The sequence below is a fragment of the Pectinophora gossypiella genome, chromosome 12 (assembly GCF_024362695.1).
Source record: "Pectinophora gossypiella chromosome 12, ilPecGoss1.1, whole genome shotgun sequence".
Taxonomy (NCBI): Eukaryota; Metazoa; Arthropoda; class Insecta; order Lepidoptera; family Gelechiidae; genus Pectinophora; species Pectinophora gossypiella.
Genome location: NC_065415.1, coordinates 14233265 through 14250469, shown reverse-complemented (window position 1 = coordinate 14250469; position 17205 = coordinate 14233265). Strand labels below are relative to the sequence as shown.

Below are 17205 nucleotides of genomic sequence, written 5' to 3'. Positions count from 1 at the left end.
ATGGGGGTGTTTCTGGTAGCCAATGAGCCCCTCTATCTAATTTTTCATTTTGAACCTGAACTTCTGGGCCTCCCTGTATATAGGTTTAAAGAAATCTTTATTCTCAATAAGAATACAAATTCACTTACTTGAGAACTTAAAAACTAAGTATACGTACAAAAGCATTTTGAGGGTATATGATAAATAAGAGCTACAATAACAATTTTTTTTTTATTCGAATATGGCATAGCTTGCTTCACCAGTGTATTCTGAGTTGAGACATTGCGTTCGCAGCATATTAAATCACGCGGACACATTCCAATATAAACTGGTTGCCCGGTTGGTACAGAGTGAGTATATAATTAAACTATGTCTGCATAGTATTCCAGTCAGTATTGCTCCGATACCGGACACGATAATGAACAGTGCGATAGCGCAGATTCACCTCATCATCTCCCTAGCATTACGTTATGTCATTTGTCGCTTACCTAACTTAAAGATATGGTAGGTTTTTACAGAAGCGATTGCCAATCTGGGAGGTTAAAAAGCCCACATCGAAGCAATTTATCTAAAAAAGCAATATTGAAATTTGACATATGCGCATACAATTGCGCATTTAAGAGAGTACTTACTTACCTAAATGAGTCTTAAAGAAAACGTGCCGTATTTTTTATTATGCCTAAAAAAATCCCATTAAATACATTACCTTGGTTAACATATTTCAACATGTTGTTGCACTTCACTGCAATTTTATGAAACTATAAATTAACTCTTTTAAAGGAAGTTTTTAACGTTATGGAACATTTCCAACATTTTGTTTTCAAGTATAACGAAAAGTACAACTTAACCAGTTGACAGACATGCCACTGACCTTGTTAGCAGTTGTCTAAGTCATGCCAGGGCCGCAGCCAGGAGGTTGGTTAGTGGTCTGGCTGTCACTATTATTTAACATACATACATACACTCACGCCTATTTCCCACCGGGGTAAGCAGAGACTATAGAATCCCATTAGCTTCGATCCTTACACACTTCTCTTGCTTCCTCCACATTCATCAATCGCTTCATACACGCACACGGTTTAGAGTAGAGAGAGTAGATCGTACTAAACCTTTTCTAAGGATATCTCGAAGTTGGTCAATGTAAATCATTCTACTATTATTTAAATCGAAATAAATTTTGCCTCGGTCGGGACTTGAACCCGCAGCTCTTGTCAAGCCGGGACGAGCGTGTTAACCATTACACCACCGCGCACCGGGTCCTCCTCCTGTCCAGCGAATTTGACGTTTCAAGTCCCGTCCAAGTCAGATTTTTTTCGATATAAATTTTCTCTTTGTGACTTTCCCAAAGAACGTGTAAGTGGATAATGTCTTAGGCTGTTTATGTTATGTTAATTAACAATAACTATGATCAGGATAGCCTGAGTAGATTTTCCAATTTTGTTGCTGTTTCTTCAATTTGACTGCACAAAAATGACTCGATACTGTATTTATCTTATATAAACTGGCTAAATGTACTTTAAAAATAATACGCGTATATTACTTATGTCATGTACTTTTACATAGTAAACTTGTGCCCTCTACACCGGTTCCCAGGTGGCATAGAGTGACGGATGCGGCAGAGACTTGGTTGAGGGAGCTTAAGCTAGATATATGATCCACGCAGGATGTATATTTTTTGCCATACGCAATAATATAATAGTGTACAATAAACGATAGTCAAACAAATATCTTAATAATGTCTAAAAAAGGAAAATAATTGACAGCAAAAACTCGCAACAAATTTTGCGGAAACTGCAGCCTTAGGGCGCTTACAGACGGGCGACGATGTCGTCGACATGCCGACCGCAAACGATCAGTCATGTTCAAACGAGGGTACAATTGGCTACTAGACAGTTGTAACAATAAAATATGAAAATAAAGAAAATAATAAAGAAAAAAATAATGTCGGATATGGTAGTTTATCATTTAACAATAACTATCCAATAGATTTCTTTTATTAAGATCATTTTTAAATATTTTATTTTTACAAAATAAGAATGAGATTTTTTATCTGTGTTATTCAAGAATCGAAGGAAACATGGGCGGCCATGATTGAGCTCCGCGTGACGTCACATTTCACAAAATAAACAAAATATATCTGTCAGGTTTCAAGTCATATTTTTTGACAGTCTTTTTGTTTCTTGAAATGTGACGTCACCGGGCAAAATGTCACTTGGCCAACCGTTTTAGCGCGAAATTTGAAATTATTGAAGAAAAATACGTTTTTTCTATTACATAAAGCTTTTTCGAGAAAATAAAATATTTTGCTTCTATGCTGTTCTGGGAGCAAATAAAAAACATAGAAAACGTTCAGCTGCTTGTCTTCCCGGGCATGTCGTAAAAACCGACAGAGGGATTGTGTTCTGTCTGATGGACTAATGTAATGGGCGATAGGCTGATCCCTTATCACCATAAGGTTTATCATATCCAGCTTACGACATCGTATCAACAGTGACTGCAAGTTGTCTTTGATTACTTGTGGCTCTGCCCACCCCATTAAGGATTACGGGCGTGAGTTTATGTGTCTATGTATCTAAAATATTTTAAGAGGTATAAAATAAGTTTTTAAGTTTAAAATACTTATCCGAAAACTGTCAAGTTGCCAATAGTAGCCATCTCCCTGACCCCCTGAATCTGTCTCTGTATCACGTATTCTTTGTTCGTGTTGAAGCGAAAACCTCCTAATAAGTAACCTACTCTGATCGCTTGCGTGTAATTGTCATTCGTACCAGGGGAAAAAATGGGGACTAAACATAAATTCCACTAAATGGAATGTATCAGGCAGATAATGCTGTTAAAGGAAAACCTAGGTTATTTTTTTGGGCTCTATTATTACTCGTTCAGCTGTTCATCATGCGTGTTTGTCAGACTTTCCAACCTACGTTCCCAAGAAAAAAAATAGAGTGCGCTGTAAAAATTGGCCTTCGTTTATCCGGCTAATTTCATGACATATATCATAATATCATAATCATAAACTGCCTATATACGTCCCACTGCTGGGCACAGGCCTCCCCTCAATCAACCGGAGGGGGTATGGAGCATACTCCACCACGCTGCTCCACTGCGGGTTGGTGGAGGTGTTTTTTACGGCTAATAGCCGGGACCGACGGCTTAACGAGCCCTCCGAAGCACGGAATCATCTTACTTTTTCGGACAATCAGGTGATTCAAGCCTGAAAAGTCCTTACCAAACAAAGGACAGTCTCACAAAGTGATTTCGACAATGTCCCCATCGGGAATCGAACCCGGACCTCCAGATCGTGAGCCTAACGCTCTAACCACTAGACCACGGAGGCTGTTGTTATGACATATATATGCATCTTTTATCTTTGTTTTTGTGTATAAATGATGAATATTTTTATTATATTTACACCAAGGCTCGACACATCTTCCACCGGTTATTATTTTGATCAAAATAAAGAAAAGCAATATATGTAGCAAGATAATTCTATACATAATCTAATTCAATATCAAGCAACAATTACTTTTACATAATATATTATGCTTCTACCATTATATTATATTATATTATTATTATTAACTCAGGCAGGCAGTTTTCACTGATAAGTGCCTGTATTCAACTATTCAGTTGTGTTTTCCTTTCTCTGTTTTATGGTAATTGTCCAATTTGTTTTTGAAGGTGTTGATGCTAGAAGCGGAGACCACGTCCTGCGGCAGCCCGTTCCACGCTGTTACTACTCTGTTAGTCAGGAAATGCTTATGGGGGTTGTTGTTTGAAATTCTTTTACAGAGTTTGAGCGTATGACCTCTTAGATTGGTGTTATGATTGAGCAAGTATAGTGCTTCAAAGTTGTCCACGTCATAGTAACTGTTTAAGATTTTGTATGTCTCTATTAAGTCTCCACGCTCCCTGCGAGCTTGCAGTGTGATCAGCTTAAGAGTTTATTTTTGAATAATTTTTGATAATTATCATGTTAAAGCTGAACAGCGCCATCTATATTGTTTCTTAGGAACGTAGCCTGGAAAATTCCTCATTTCGATGACGCGAAGGGAACGTAAGATTACAACGTTTTTTCATATTTCTATATCTTGCAATACATATTATAACATTGACTGCTAGTTTAGGCAATTGTGGCGCTTACGTAATTTTGCTGTTCCAGTGACGTTTTTTTTTATTTTTTATAAAAAAAAACATTTATTCAGAAAAAATGGTACATGTTTTTACATTCAGCATCACATTTTAGTGTAAGTTTACAATTTTAGCTTACTACACTTACCTACATACACATTCAGGGTGCTAGTTATATCGTAACGAATACTGAGGGGGACGATTATGAATGTATCTTGTTCATTTGTTATCGAACAGGGAATCAAAGGCACACGTTATGCTTACAGATATAAGCATCACCTGCCCCGGAAAATCCGGACATGGGTCGCTGCTTCTACCGGACAACTGCGGAGAAAAGGTTAGTATTATTTTTACATAACATAACATCACGACTACAAGCCGTGGTAGCCCAGTTGAATGAAAAAATAAACGTTTATTATAAAGGGACACCACAGTAACAAATATAAAACAAATAACAAATATATAATATAAAACACGTACCGAGTTGGTAGAACGCCTAAACCAATGATTGTCGAATTTGTTTTCCAATTCAAATTTGGATCATAAATGATTTTCACGTGCTCAGCGGTGAAGGAAAACATCGTGAGGAAACCCACATTCCCGAGAAAGGCATTTTCGGAAGTGACATAACCTGTATTGGGCTGGTTTTCCCTTCGCGAGTTGGCTTCTGTAAAAAACCGGACCTGTCAAATCTTTCGGTACGGTAAGCAGACCGTGTGAAAAACGGGATAATGCTAGGGAGATGATGATAAGCTCACGACATATCCCGATTGGGGTAATCCATCGCAAGATGAACTAAGTACCCACACCTCACCGAGCTTTCTATTAGACCAACGTGATAGGTTTAGCCGTATCGCCGTTTATAATGGTCGAGCCAAGGGTGTTAGTGAAAACTGCACTTAAGATAAATTAATAACTCGTTGGTGCAAGTTCGGTACTGGGGTTCGAACTGGCGCTCCCCATTTGAGAAGCAAGTTGGTTCAGGACCACTGACTATTGAGTATTTTAAACTTCGGATTATTTCACTGTTCAATAATTCAAACCTATATACTTGATACGGCCTGGTGCAATGCGTCGAAAGGCACGTTAAGCCGTTGGTCCCGGTTACTACTTACTGGTGTATATATGTAGTCTTTACATGAGCCATGTCAGGGGCCTTTGGCGGCTCAATAATAACCCTGACACCAGGATTGATAAGGTTGGTACTCCACCTCATAACCCATACGATAGAAGAAGAATGCGTCGATGCGAGAGACCGTCTTTGAATCAAATCAAAATCTTTATTTCCGAGAATGTAGTAGTCGACTGCAGAATCGACAGGTCTAATCTCGACTGATACATCACTATGCTAATAAACGTCACAACACTGGCTTCTGTAATTTGACAGATCTAACTTCTATCATAGCAGATTACCGCAACCGAACAAAATTCCCCTCACCGCCTTTTTAAAAAGGCGGGAAAACGATCCCGTTCGAAAAAGAAGAAATCAAAATAAAAACAAATGAAATAATATGCCAGTTCCAAATTGCAAATAATAAAGTCGTGACACAGATTCACGACTTTATTCCGTCTGTTATTAAGTTATATAAGCTAATAATAATTAAATAATAAAATAAACATTCCGAACCTTAACACTTTTTAGTAAATTTTACAGATTACAGACTTTCATGAACATAAATGTAAAATGGATGGTTCACGCTTCATGTGTTAAACCCAGCTCCATTCTAGTATACTGCCGTTAAACCATACTCCTTTGTTTCAACCCGGGAAGAGTTTTATGCTTTGTTATAAAGGTTTAACTTATGCACAGTTGTATCATTTTATAGTCTGTTGTTGGCAAGTTTCCGTCTCATAGTTTATGCAAATCTTATATAAGTACTTGCTTATTATTTTCAAGCCAAATCTCTACCACCAGCCAAGGAGGTCCGTGTACTTCTATGACCACAGCCCAGAGACTCTATACTAAAATGTCATTATTATCGTGTGCCGTCTAACGCATAATATGTACGAGCGAGACAGTCCAAGCTCTTCCCCTTATAGGCTTATTTAATGACAGCAGGTAGCCTTTTCTAATGACATCTCCAATTCGGTCGAAACAAAAATTGTGTCTCTGGTAGAAACCTGAAATTGTGCCAAATGGCTCAATTGCCTAACACATACCAAATTCAATGTACTAATCGTCCTAGTCAACTAGTACCCACAGCAATAGATATTCTCCGGAAGCACTGGATATGCATAATGAACTTGCACCGGATGCGCAGTGAATGTAACGGAACACAAGATTGGCAATGTGCCCGGAGACTAATTAACGGTCATCGTGGACCGTAACAGTCCTTAATTTGCGAATAAAATTTTATCGCGGATATGATGATAAAAGTTTTTTTTAAACCATAGAGGAGAGTTAAGAGTTAAGGACCTAGGTTGACTTGTATTGGGCTGGTTTTCCCTTCGCGGGTTGGAAGGTCAGACGGGCAGTCGCTTCTGTAAAAAACTAGACCTGTCAAATATTCAGGTTAGGTAAGCGGACCCTGTGAAAAACGGGAGATGATGAGACGAGACACCTGGTGCAAAGTTTGTCCGTGGTAATGAAAAACTTTCTAGGCTACGTTCCCCTATAAACAATAGATGGCGCTGTACTGTGCCTTCGTTTAACCTTATAATTTCATGGAGAACAGACATATTATGTCTCTTTATTCGTCGTCGTTTTTGGGTATACATTTTTTTATTCTTAACTTTTATAGAGGAATTTTTCTTACAAGAAAATGTCACAAAACAAAAGTCATTTACATACCTACTTAACTAAATACCAGCCGGTACCGACTACTTAACGTGCCCAACGAAGCACGGATCAACAATCGGGTGGTCACCCTGTAATGTCCTAGCCAAACTAGTGTTCACAAAGTGATTTTAATGATTATGTTGTCATCAGGATTGGAATTCGGGATCTCCGAATCATGATCTTAACGTTTAACCCATGCACCATGGACCTAAAATGCTGATATTGTCAACCTTTTGTGATAATACTACTGTTCTCAGGTGGGGAGGTGCTCGTCGGAATCAAACAATTTAGCAATTCTCTTGAATAATGTTACATTTTCATATTTGTTATATTTTTTTATTCTTAACTTTTATAGAGGAATTTTTCTTACAAGAAAATGTCATCCTCATATTACTGAGTAAATGTTTATGTGATTCACTGAACTACTGAAATCGGCTGGATCACACCGTCATCATATGTGTGAACCACTGAATTCGACTTTATAAGTTTGAATTCATGTTTGGATTATAGATAATTAGTATCGACCACTATTACATGGGATTTAAACATAGCAGGCAAGGAGAGGGATTTATACCTACTGTACTCCTCTGCCTACCCCTTCGGGGATACAGGCATGATGCTATCTTATGTTTATGTGATGAATTTGCATAGGTAAATTTAAGCCTTACTACCCCTATAGATATTACGGGCGGGCGGGAGTCTTAGTACTAGATCAGTTCAGATGGGTTTAGGTAAAAGTGAATGTCACTTGTATACAAATTACGTCTATAATAATTTAAACTCCTTCAAGCGACATTGCAAAGGTCGCGATAAAGTTCTATTCTTAGCTTCAGCTGATCTGTCATCACGCGTTACGATAGCGGTGCGTAATTTCGCCACCAGCTGTCATGTCAGGATGGCCGAGCGGTCTAAGGCGCTGCGTTCAGGTCGCAGTCCACTTCTGTGGGCGTGGGTTCGAATCCCACTTCTGACAAACTCTTTTTGGATTTTTTAGATTTATTTTTTGAGTTACGAGTTCAGTAGCATAATTAATTTTATGGCGCTGGAGAAAGTTAAATAACTTTCTTTTACGATAACAATGATTGCTGTTTTTGGGAAAAAATAAACACTCAATAAAATACTTATATTAGGCTAGTTTCAAATCAGTTACTTTTTACTAAACGTCAAAACACAAAATTACTATAGAATTTGAATGAAAAAACACACTGTGACGTCATAGATAAACGTGATAAAATGTTGGACTTATTATTACGATAAGTTAAATAGGAAAAGAAAATGTTTTTCGTTAGTTTTACATCTGTATTTATTTAATAATTAGAATTTCATGATTTATCTTGAACCTAGGAAACGACCCATTTCGCTTAAAGTCGGTGTCTCTGTCCTTACCCCCTGTGGGGTAATAGGCGTGAAGTTATGTATTAAGTACGTACCTAAATGAATAAACAATTACACCCAGGTGCGCTACATCATCGACAAATTCATGGACCTGCGTCAGGAGTCGAAGAAAAAGATGGAGGACAACCCAGAACTGACTGCCGGCGACGTCACCTCTGTCAACCTGACCATACTCTCTGTAAGTACCGCTCATACTGCATGGGCGATAGCGTGAAGCATTAACAGTGTTAATTGGCAACTTGACAGTGGCCCCGATTCCTGCAGACACCTCCTAATTTTACTTTAAGTTATACCTACCTGTCATTTTCTTATCCGCCGATAAGGAAAGGGACGGATGATTGACAGCTCTTAATTTTAGGAAGAATGAGTAAATGAATGGATTACCCGGGCGAATCAAAAAGGTATCTCGCTGGTATGCAAACCGTTTCACGTGTGCTGTCAACATAATTCCGGCGGGTTATTGGCCAATGTAAAATTTTTTGACGGTTGTTTTAGATTTGTGCTTAAAATTGACTTGTGTTCCATAAATTTTATGCTTGTCGATTACCCGTCCCTTTCCTTTTCGGCGGATAAGAAAATTACAGATATAACTTAAAATAAAATTAGATGGTGTTTACAAGAATTAGCACCAGTATTCGGATAAGTATTTTAAAAATAACAATTGCTTATTTTATACCTCTTAAAATATTTTATTTTCTCGAAAAAGTTTTAATATAATAGAAACAAACTCATTTTTCTTCAATTATTTTAAATTTCGTGTCATTTAACCCAGTGACGTCACATTTCAACAAACAAAGAAATTGACAACCACTATAACTTGAAACCTGACAACAATTACTTTAAAAAAAAATAACGTCTAGGGCCCTGTGCCGAGGTTTTTCTTGCAGCTTCTTTTCCCCGGCTATACAGATTGTTTTAGGCGGATGAGACGTTCGTTATGTAAAAATTGACGATTCAAAGTGTACGGTCTCGAGTACTAATATGTGTACACTTTGAAACATTTAAGTCTCATTTAATGACAAATATGATAGTGCGACAGGGTTCTAAAGTGGGTACATGATATTGCTCATGACTGTAACCATGTTACCTACTGAATAAAGATATTTTTGAATTTGAATTGAATTATGTCCGTGTCTATATTCGTGTTCCTACCCTTCCCCACGGATTAACTAGTCTTAATTTTGTAAGTACGTGTTAAAAGATATAATCGCAAGATGCAATGCCGCTAGTGCGACGAGTTCGTTTGGACCAGGTCAGACTCAGAGCACTTAAGCGTCTAATTGGATGTGACGAAGTTACGTGTATGTTTCTAATTATTTGACAAACTGTTTTGTTTTTTACCTTTAGTTACTGTAATTGTCTTGGATGTACTTTTAAATATAAGTAATATAGTCTGGGTCAAAAATTGTGGGATAAAGGAAGGAAACGATTATTATTTAACTTTGTTTATTTAAAAACGTTTTATAGTCTTTTACGTTTTGTCTTATTTAAACAACCGTCCGCCATCTTATTTTTGGTCGCAAGAACGTAAGACATATTATGTATTGTGATTTTTAGGGTGGTATTCAGAACAACGTGGTGCCTGAGAAGTTCGTAGCCAGCTTCGATCTACGCCTGGCTTTGTCTGTGAACCACCAGGAGTTCGAAAACATGGTAAGTATTTATTTATCATCAGACACCTTTAAAGTGCGTCATCGAAGCAATTTAATCTAGAAAAGCAATATTACTATTTGACATTTGCGCAAATAAAAATAAGTGAACAAATGTCAAATAGCAATAATGCTGTTTTGGATTAATTGCTTCAATAATGTGGCCTTTTTGCCACCCTGCTCTTTATGTCGTTAGTGATAGTATTATACGATCGTAACGATGGAAAATTCCACTTGATATTAACTTAGAATAATGAGCTGAATCATCCCTCTCAGTATTCGTTACGATGTCACTTACACCCGGTCCAAGTACATACAAGTAGCCATACAAGTAGGTATAGGTGTTAGTGAAACGCCGTAAATACTTAGGGGGATGATTCAGACCACGATTCTGAGTTGATATCAAGTGGAATTTCCTGTCAGAAAATTCTTTTTTTTTAATTATTTTCAGTTCCATACTTTTGCGACGGAAAATTGCACTTGATATCAACCCAGAGTCATGGTCTGAATCACCCCTCAAAGTTTACGTTACGATCTCACTAACACCCTGTATAGTAGACATGTATCTAGTATGTACGTATACAGGGTGTAAATGACACGATTGCCAATGAGATCGCCTTTTGTGCTTTTGTTTAATTTGTCTTTACGTGTTGTATGTTCCTTCTTAAAGTACTTATTGTGTATTGCATCAATTTTTTGTACAAATACCAATATAATATATCGACGGGGAAGAAGCAAATACTCCTATCGTACACAGACCTAACTTTACAGGAGGAGGAAAAAACTGTATAACTTTTTTGTTAATAATTATAGCGCGACGTCATGTTCTGAAGGTAGTTTTGTTATTTCAAGAGACATTTTTTTAAACTAATATTAATTTTGTATATATAGAGGAATTAAAGTTAATGTAAGTTAGAGCCTATTGGTTTCTGTGTTGGGTCGAAAGTTTTGACGTTAGACGGTTTTTCCACTTGCAATTAATCCTTCAAATTCCTATTGTTTGACTTATTTCTCTTTGTAAACTATTCACTGTAGCTTCAAAAACCTATTCATAATTAAAAAAACAATAACTATAAAACTAACGTAAATTATACATGATTTTGTAAGATAGGATGTATTGCTTTGAATGAATTTCAAATTATGTTCAAGTTAGGAGTACTTAGGAGATATTATAAAGCAATGCCGCAACATTTAACTAGTAAATATTTAACTGTAAACTATTATAAAGCATGCAATATAATAACAAATAATCGTATGTTTTAAAAAAATACTGAAACGACAGCTTTTTTAAAGAAAGTGCTACGCTTAGCATTTTTAATGAAAATAAACTTTGATCTTAAACAAGGTTTAACAAATTATTTATTGATCATGATAAAGTAGGCACATTCGTTTTTTAATTGGCATTTAAAAAAAATATCAATATAGTACGAATTATATATTTATTAAGTCAATAATCAACTGAGATCAACAAGTAGGTACTTATTAAAATCATTATCAATAGCCCGGTCAATAAAGGGGTTGTAGAGTATGTGGGAGGAATCCTATGATTTTTCTTCAGGAATGTGTTCCGGAACACATTCCTGAATGTGTCCTTATTTATGGAGTTAACATAGTAAAAATTCCCACGTTTACATGGTGTCATTTCCGTAACTTAATGTTTACCAAACCATACAAAAATATAAAATATCGATATTTTTGTATGGTATTGGTCGTTCGATTTACTTCTCACATTTTATTCTAAATTTCTCTCCAAAATTAAAACTGGGATTTTTTTTGACAAAAAGATAATTATAAATAACCCAATTATCCAATATCAAATAATTAACTTGTCAAACAATTTTTATTAATAACTGTCTTTAAAAAAATGTTTTGTGTTGCGGAATGGGTGTAGGTCAGAGATACCAATTTTGAGTTTTTCGCTGATATCTCAAAAACGATGCGTCCTAGAGAAAATAACTTTTATATTAATTTAAAGAACATTAAATTGTCTAGAAATTTGTTAATATAATATTTTTTTGATATTTCGCCCGTTTTCGAGCTACACGCTTAGGAAAAAAATAATTTAATATTGAAAAGTGTCAGTGATCGAATCACCCCAAAAAGTAAATCTTGGGTCCATCATCTCTTATTTTTGAAACAAAGACACATTCGTGCCATACCCATTGCCCATCATCATCCATCAACCTCCATCATCTTCCATTAAATAAAAAGACTCATGCTTGATTCTGAAGATAGGAGCTATTATCGATTAAAATATGAGATAGGAGTCATTTATTTCTGTAGAAAGGAGATATTTTTATAAAAAATATTGCAACATATAAAATCTTTATTTTAAGAGCTATTTCTATTCATCGAAAATCACCCTAAAAGTAGGAAATATACAACGGAGATCTTGCCAGCCAACGTAAAATTAAATTTCGCATCGAACTACATCAAAAAGTCGATTTGCCTAAAAATGTAATATAGGAGTATTTGCTTCTTCCCCGTCGTTATATCATTTTGAGTAGAAATGATGTATTTTGATATCATTTACATTAACATATATGTCGCACCGTAGATAAAGAAGTGGTGCTCCGAGGCGGGTCCGGGGGTTACCTACGACTTCGACCAGAAGGACGCATTTGTGGCTGCCACACCCCTGGACAACGGCAACCCTTACTGGCTCGCTTTCAAAGCCACCACGGACGAGCTGTAAGTATTACCCCTCCCTTGCTCCTTAAAACAGTAACATTTATTTTCTAATGAATAGGGTATAATCAGGGAGATCTTTTACTCAAAATTTTTTGGGACCAAAAGATCTCCCTGATCTCCCTGGGAGGATCTGATGAGCGCTGCAGATAGCGCCATACTTGTTTAAATGTGTGTGGATTGATTATTTCACCACTCGCAGACTGTATTAAAGAAACGCTGATTGTTTTGCCACTTCGCATATAATTCAGTAATAGTAGGTAATTACAAAGGTTATAAACACGTCCGACAATAAGAGAAGATCGATGATTTTTTTTTTGTTTTGGTTTTCCCCGAAGGGTAAGGCAAAGGGAACTATGCCCATACAGCCATGTCTTACGTATTTTTTTTCTTGATGATTAATGAAATGATGAAAGGTGATGATGATGATGAAACCTAAGCCCCCACCCTCGGAGTTGACTCCTACTCCGAACCCCAAACGAATTAACTCAAAAGTCCGCATAAACTTTCAAGTTATGAAGCGGCTTCCTGGCACGAAGCGAAAATAGGCAGATACACTTTGTTTATTGAATACTCCGATATAATAACACTCGCGAATGTTTTCCGACTAACTTAATGCGATCATTAACCACGAAACACCACTTCGTATTAATTATTTAGATTATTCAATGAAGAAAGCAACTGTCCCGTTCCCGTTTCCCGCCAAAAAGCCGAAGATCGATGAATACAAAATTAATTTAAAAATAGTAAAGAATTAATATTTTTTTATAACCTTTTTTTTAAAAGGTATTTTTATGTTGCAATTGTCAACAATACTTGTTGCCAAGTTTTGGGCTGATACTATTTAGTTTGCCATCGACACGATAAGAAGAAGAGGGAACAAAAGTGCAGTATTCGTAAAGTTGTCATAATTATAAAATATATGTTTTTGTAAGTGTTTTTGATCTATTACAGAAACGACATGTAATCAGGAGGTCTTAAGTGCAACCAGTTAATTTATTACTTTGCAAGAACTGATTGGACTTTTGCACCTTATCGTACATATTTGGATTTTGGTTTGGGAAGGGATTCTTGGTATTTTTTATTCCCACTTCTTCTTTTATCGTGTGGGTTGTGAGGTGGAATACCAGCCTCATCAACCCTGGTGTCAGGATTATGATTGAGCCGCCAAAGGCCCCTGACGTGGTTCATGTAACGATTACTCACTTACATCCATTATATAACCGGGACCAACGGCTTAACGTGCCTTTCCGAAGCACGGATCATCTTACTTTCGGACAATCAGGTGATCAGCCTGTAATGTCCTAACCAAACTAGGGATCACAAAGTATATGCATGCATGGTTTCCATGGTTTGGTTTTGTTTGGTTGGTATATGCGTGGTTTGCCGCCCTCATTCAGCGCTTAACGCTATCGGCCCACTAGGGTCGATTAATTCTTTCCAATATAATCCTCTCAGACAATGCCCTGAAATGAAATGAAACCGAGTCGAGATTCGTGCCCAACTGGGCACCCTGAGGCCAGTTGTTTTAAATTTTGTACCAGGTGGGAGCGCTCAGCACTTCCCAATTTGTCCAGCCCAGTAGTTAATGCCATTTACGGCAAATCTACTATAAGTCACGTCAAAAAATAGTCTGTCGCCTTTTTTAATTATTATTAAATTGTTTTAAATTGTTTTAAGTTATTATCATAATTAAATCACATAATAACGGGTTCTTACCGCGTTTAAATGGGGATATGAGACTCCCGATATTTCGACACTGTTGCAAGTGCCATGATCACGGGATGACTGATGAGATTGGAGTGGAGTAGATAGATCCATAATTTTCTACGGGCAGACATACAGATCATGGCACTTGTAACAGTGTCGAAATATCGGGAGTCTCATATCCCCATTTAAACGCGGTAAGAACCCGTTATTATGTGCTTTAATTATTATTAAATTCTTTATTCAGGCACCTAGGCCCACACATTGCATTACATTATATTAAATAAATTATAATTAAAAAAAAAAAAATCATTAAATTAACGTAAAATGGTTAGTAATTCCCTATACCTTCCTTTTACCTCTTCCACTTCGATCTACTGATTAGAACTCAATTACATTTGTCTGTCTCTCAATCAGTCCAAATAGCAGTCAGTTTTCCCCAACATTGTCGTGTTTGGAAAATTACAGTTTGATGGGTTTGATAATAAATTACACTTTTAACAGGCGCCGTACTAATGACGACAGGGCCAATCATACTTGATACCCACACTTGATATTAAAATAGGTAGTCGTCAACTCAATGTTTTCATTTCTGTACATAAATAGAGCTTTATTTTTGGTTACACGCGTACGTAACGCTTTTATGACGTAAGTGCTACCTACTTCTTCTATCGTGTGGGTTGTGAGGTGGAGTACCAACCTCATCAACCCTGGTGTCAGGGTTACTATTGAGCTGCCCAAGGCCCTTGACATGGCTCATGTAACGACTACTTACATCAGTAAGTAGTAACCGGGACCAACGGCTTAACGTGCCTTCCGAAGCACGGATCATCTCTTTGGACAATCAGGTGATCAGCCTGTAATGTCCTAACCAAACTAAGGACCACAAAGTAGTTTTTGCGATATGTCCCCACCGGAAATCGAACCCAGGACCTCCGGATCGTGAGCCCCACGCTCAACCACTATACCAAGGAGGTAGTGCTACATACTTTTTACCACTGACACCCTTTGACAAAAACGTGTTGCTTTTGCCGCGATATGCATTCATACATACAAAAGGCTCACGCTGTTAGGCCTCAAACTGGATGACAGCGGCAGCGGCGCGGCGGCGGGGCGGTGCGGGGAGCGGCGCGTTCAAATGTTAAGATTTATTATGAAGTGTTCTCGATGGCAGCGGCGCGGGGAGCGGGGTACGAGCGGTGCGCTCTGGTCGAGCGGTGTTTCTTTTGCCCATAATAAATCGTACGAAACAAAAGAACTACAATCGAAAATACGTTGTCGCCATTTCGACATTGCGTTCATTTGAGACACAACTCTATACCGCCGCAACACCGCGCGATTTAGCTGCTGGCATCGAGAACGGAACAGCGGCCGCCGCGCCGCTCCCCGCGCCGTGATCGCCGCCGCGCCGCCCCCGCTGTCATCCAGTTTGACGCCTTAGGGTAGGCAGAGACCATGGAATTCCGCTTAAGTACAGTCATGAGCAATATAATGTACCCACTTTAGGACTCTGTCACACTAACATATTTGACATTTAGTGAGACCTACAGTTTAATTTGTCAAAAAAGTTATCTAATGTGACATGGTACCAAAGTGTTTACATATTAATGCTCGTGCGTGACCGTACTACGATCCTGACACGGCACTTTTGATTCCTGCACTTTCATCACTCTTCAAGCAAAGTCGCCGGTTTAGAGTACTCTTGACCCGACCTTTCTTTAAAACATCCTGGATCTGGTCGCGGTGTGTTCGCTTAGGCCTTCCTTTTCCGACTCTAGCATCTGAAATCTTTTTCTCATTTCTAATGTGTTTGTATTTCCCCTTTGTCCGTCCTTTTGTGTACAAATAAATAATGACGTCAAATAATTTTTGAACGAAAACTAATAGTTAATTCATCGACCTACTTATCCATTGCATATATTCTTTAATAGTTTTTTTTTTATTGTTTTCTCTCTCTTATGTTATTTCATTGCCTGTGAAATGTGTATATGCCTGCAAAGGCAAAATTTAGTGAGACGTAATTTGCAACTATTATTTTGTATCTAAATTTATACACAATAAAAGTTTTTATCTTTAAATAATTATTTGCATTCGAACCCCGGCACCGGGCTTGCAGCAATGACAAGGGCAGTTTATACTAACACAGTTGGCTCCACCATTATAGACGGCGATACGGCGCACCACCTATCACGTTGGCCTAACAAAAAGCTTGATGATGTGTGGTCACTTAGTTCATTTTGCGATGGATGTAGCTTTGATTACCCCAATTGAGGAATCGTGAGCTTGTCTTAAATGCTTATTCATTAATTTCCCAGAAAACTCCCGGTGAAAATCTGCACATTCCCCGGAGGGACCGACAGTCGCTACATCCGCGAGCTGAACATCCCAGCGCTGGGATTCACGCCCATCATCAACACGGAGCCAGGGCTGCACCAGCACAATGAGAGCCTGAAGCTGGACGTCTTCATGCGAGGAATACAGATCTATGAGAAGATCATACCGGCTCTTGCTAATGTTTAACCTCGTTAGGCCCGAATTTCCAGACGCTAGATATACAGTGGGTTTTGGGTTTTAAAAGGCATTTGGGTTTTAAATTGAATCTCACTTTTGTAGTACCTACTTGTTTGAAAATAAATGGATATTACACATTAATATTATTGCTTTCTTTATATGAATTAAGCAGACTAAGGTGACGCACAAAAAAAAATACATGGTCTCTTCTAGTTCATAAAAAAAATGTAAAGTAAGGATGGCAGAAACAATAAAATACTAATAAAATATAATAAATATTACTAACTAAATAATTAAGTTTTCTTTGATAATCGGCATAATCAAACCAAAAAGTATAATTCAGGAAGATTCGCCCAATCCCGTCAATCT

The 17205-nt window shown here is 37.5% G+C and overlaps 1 protein-coding gene and 1 non-coding gene across 2 annotated transcripts in view; both read left to right on the top strand.

Moving 5' to 3' along the window:
* The window catches only part of LOC126371283 (aminoacylase-1-like), a 32674-nt gene extending 15697 nt beyond the window's left edge, over nucleotides 1–16977 (top strand). The window contains exons 5-9 of the mRNA XM_050016579.1: nucleotides 4374–4444; nucleotides 8343–8459; nucleotides 9839–9934; nucleotides 12488–12621; nucleotides 16641–16977. Coding sequence (XP_049872536.1) covers nucleotides 4374–4444; nucleotides 8343–8459; nucleotides 9839–9934; nucleotides 12488–12621; nucleotides 16641–16845 — 623 coding nt within the window. The 3' untranslated portion in view covers nucleotides 16846–16977. The remainder of the gene's footprint in view (nucleotides 1–4373; nucleotides 4445–8342; nucleotides 8460–9838; nucleotides 9935–12487; nucleotides 12622–16640) is intronic.
* Trnal-cag (transfer RNA leucine (anticodon CAG)) lies at nucleotides 7776–7859 on the top strand. The gene has a single exon. It is a non-coding gene; the product is annotated as a tRNA-Leu (tRNA).
* Nucleotides 16978–17205: the final 228 nt, after the last annotated feature.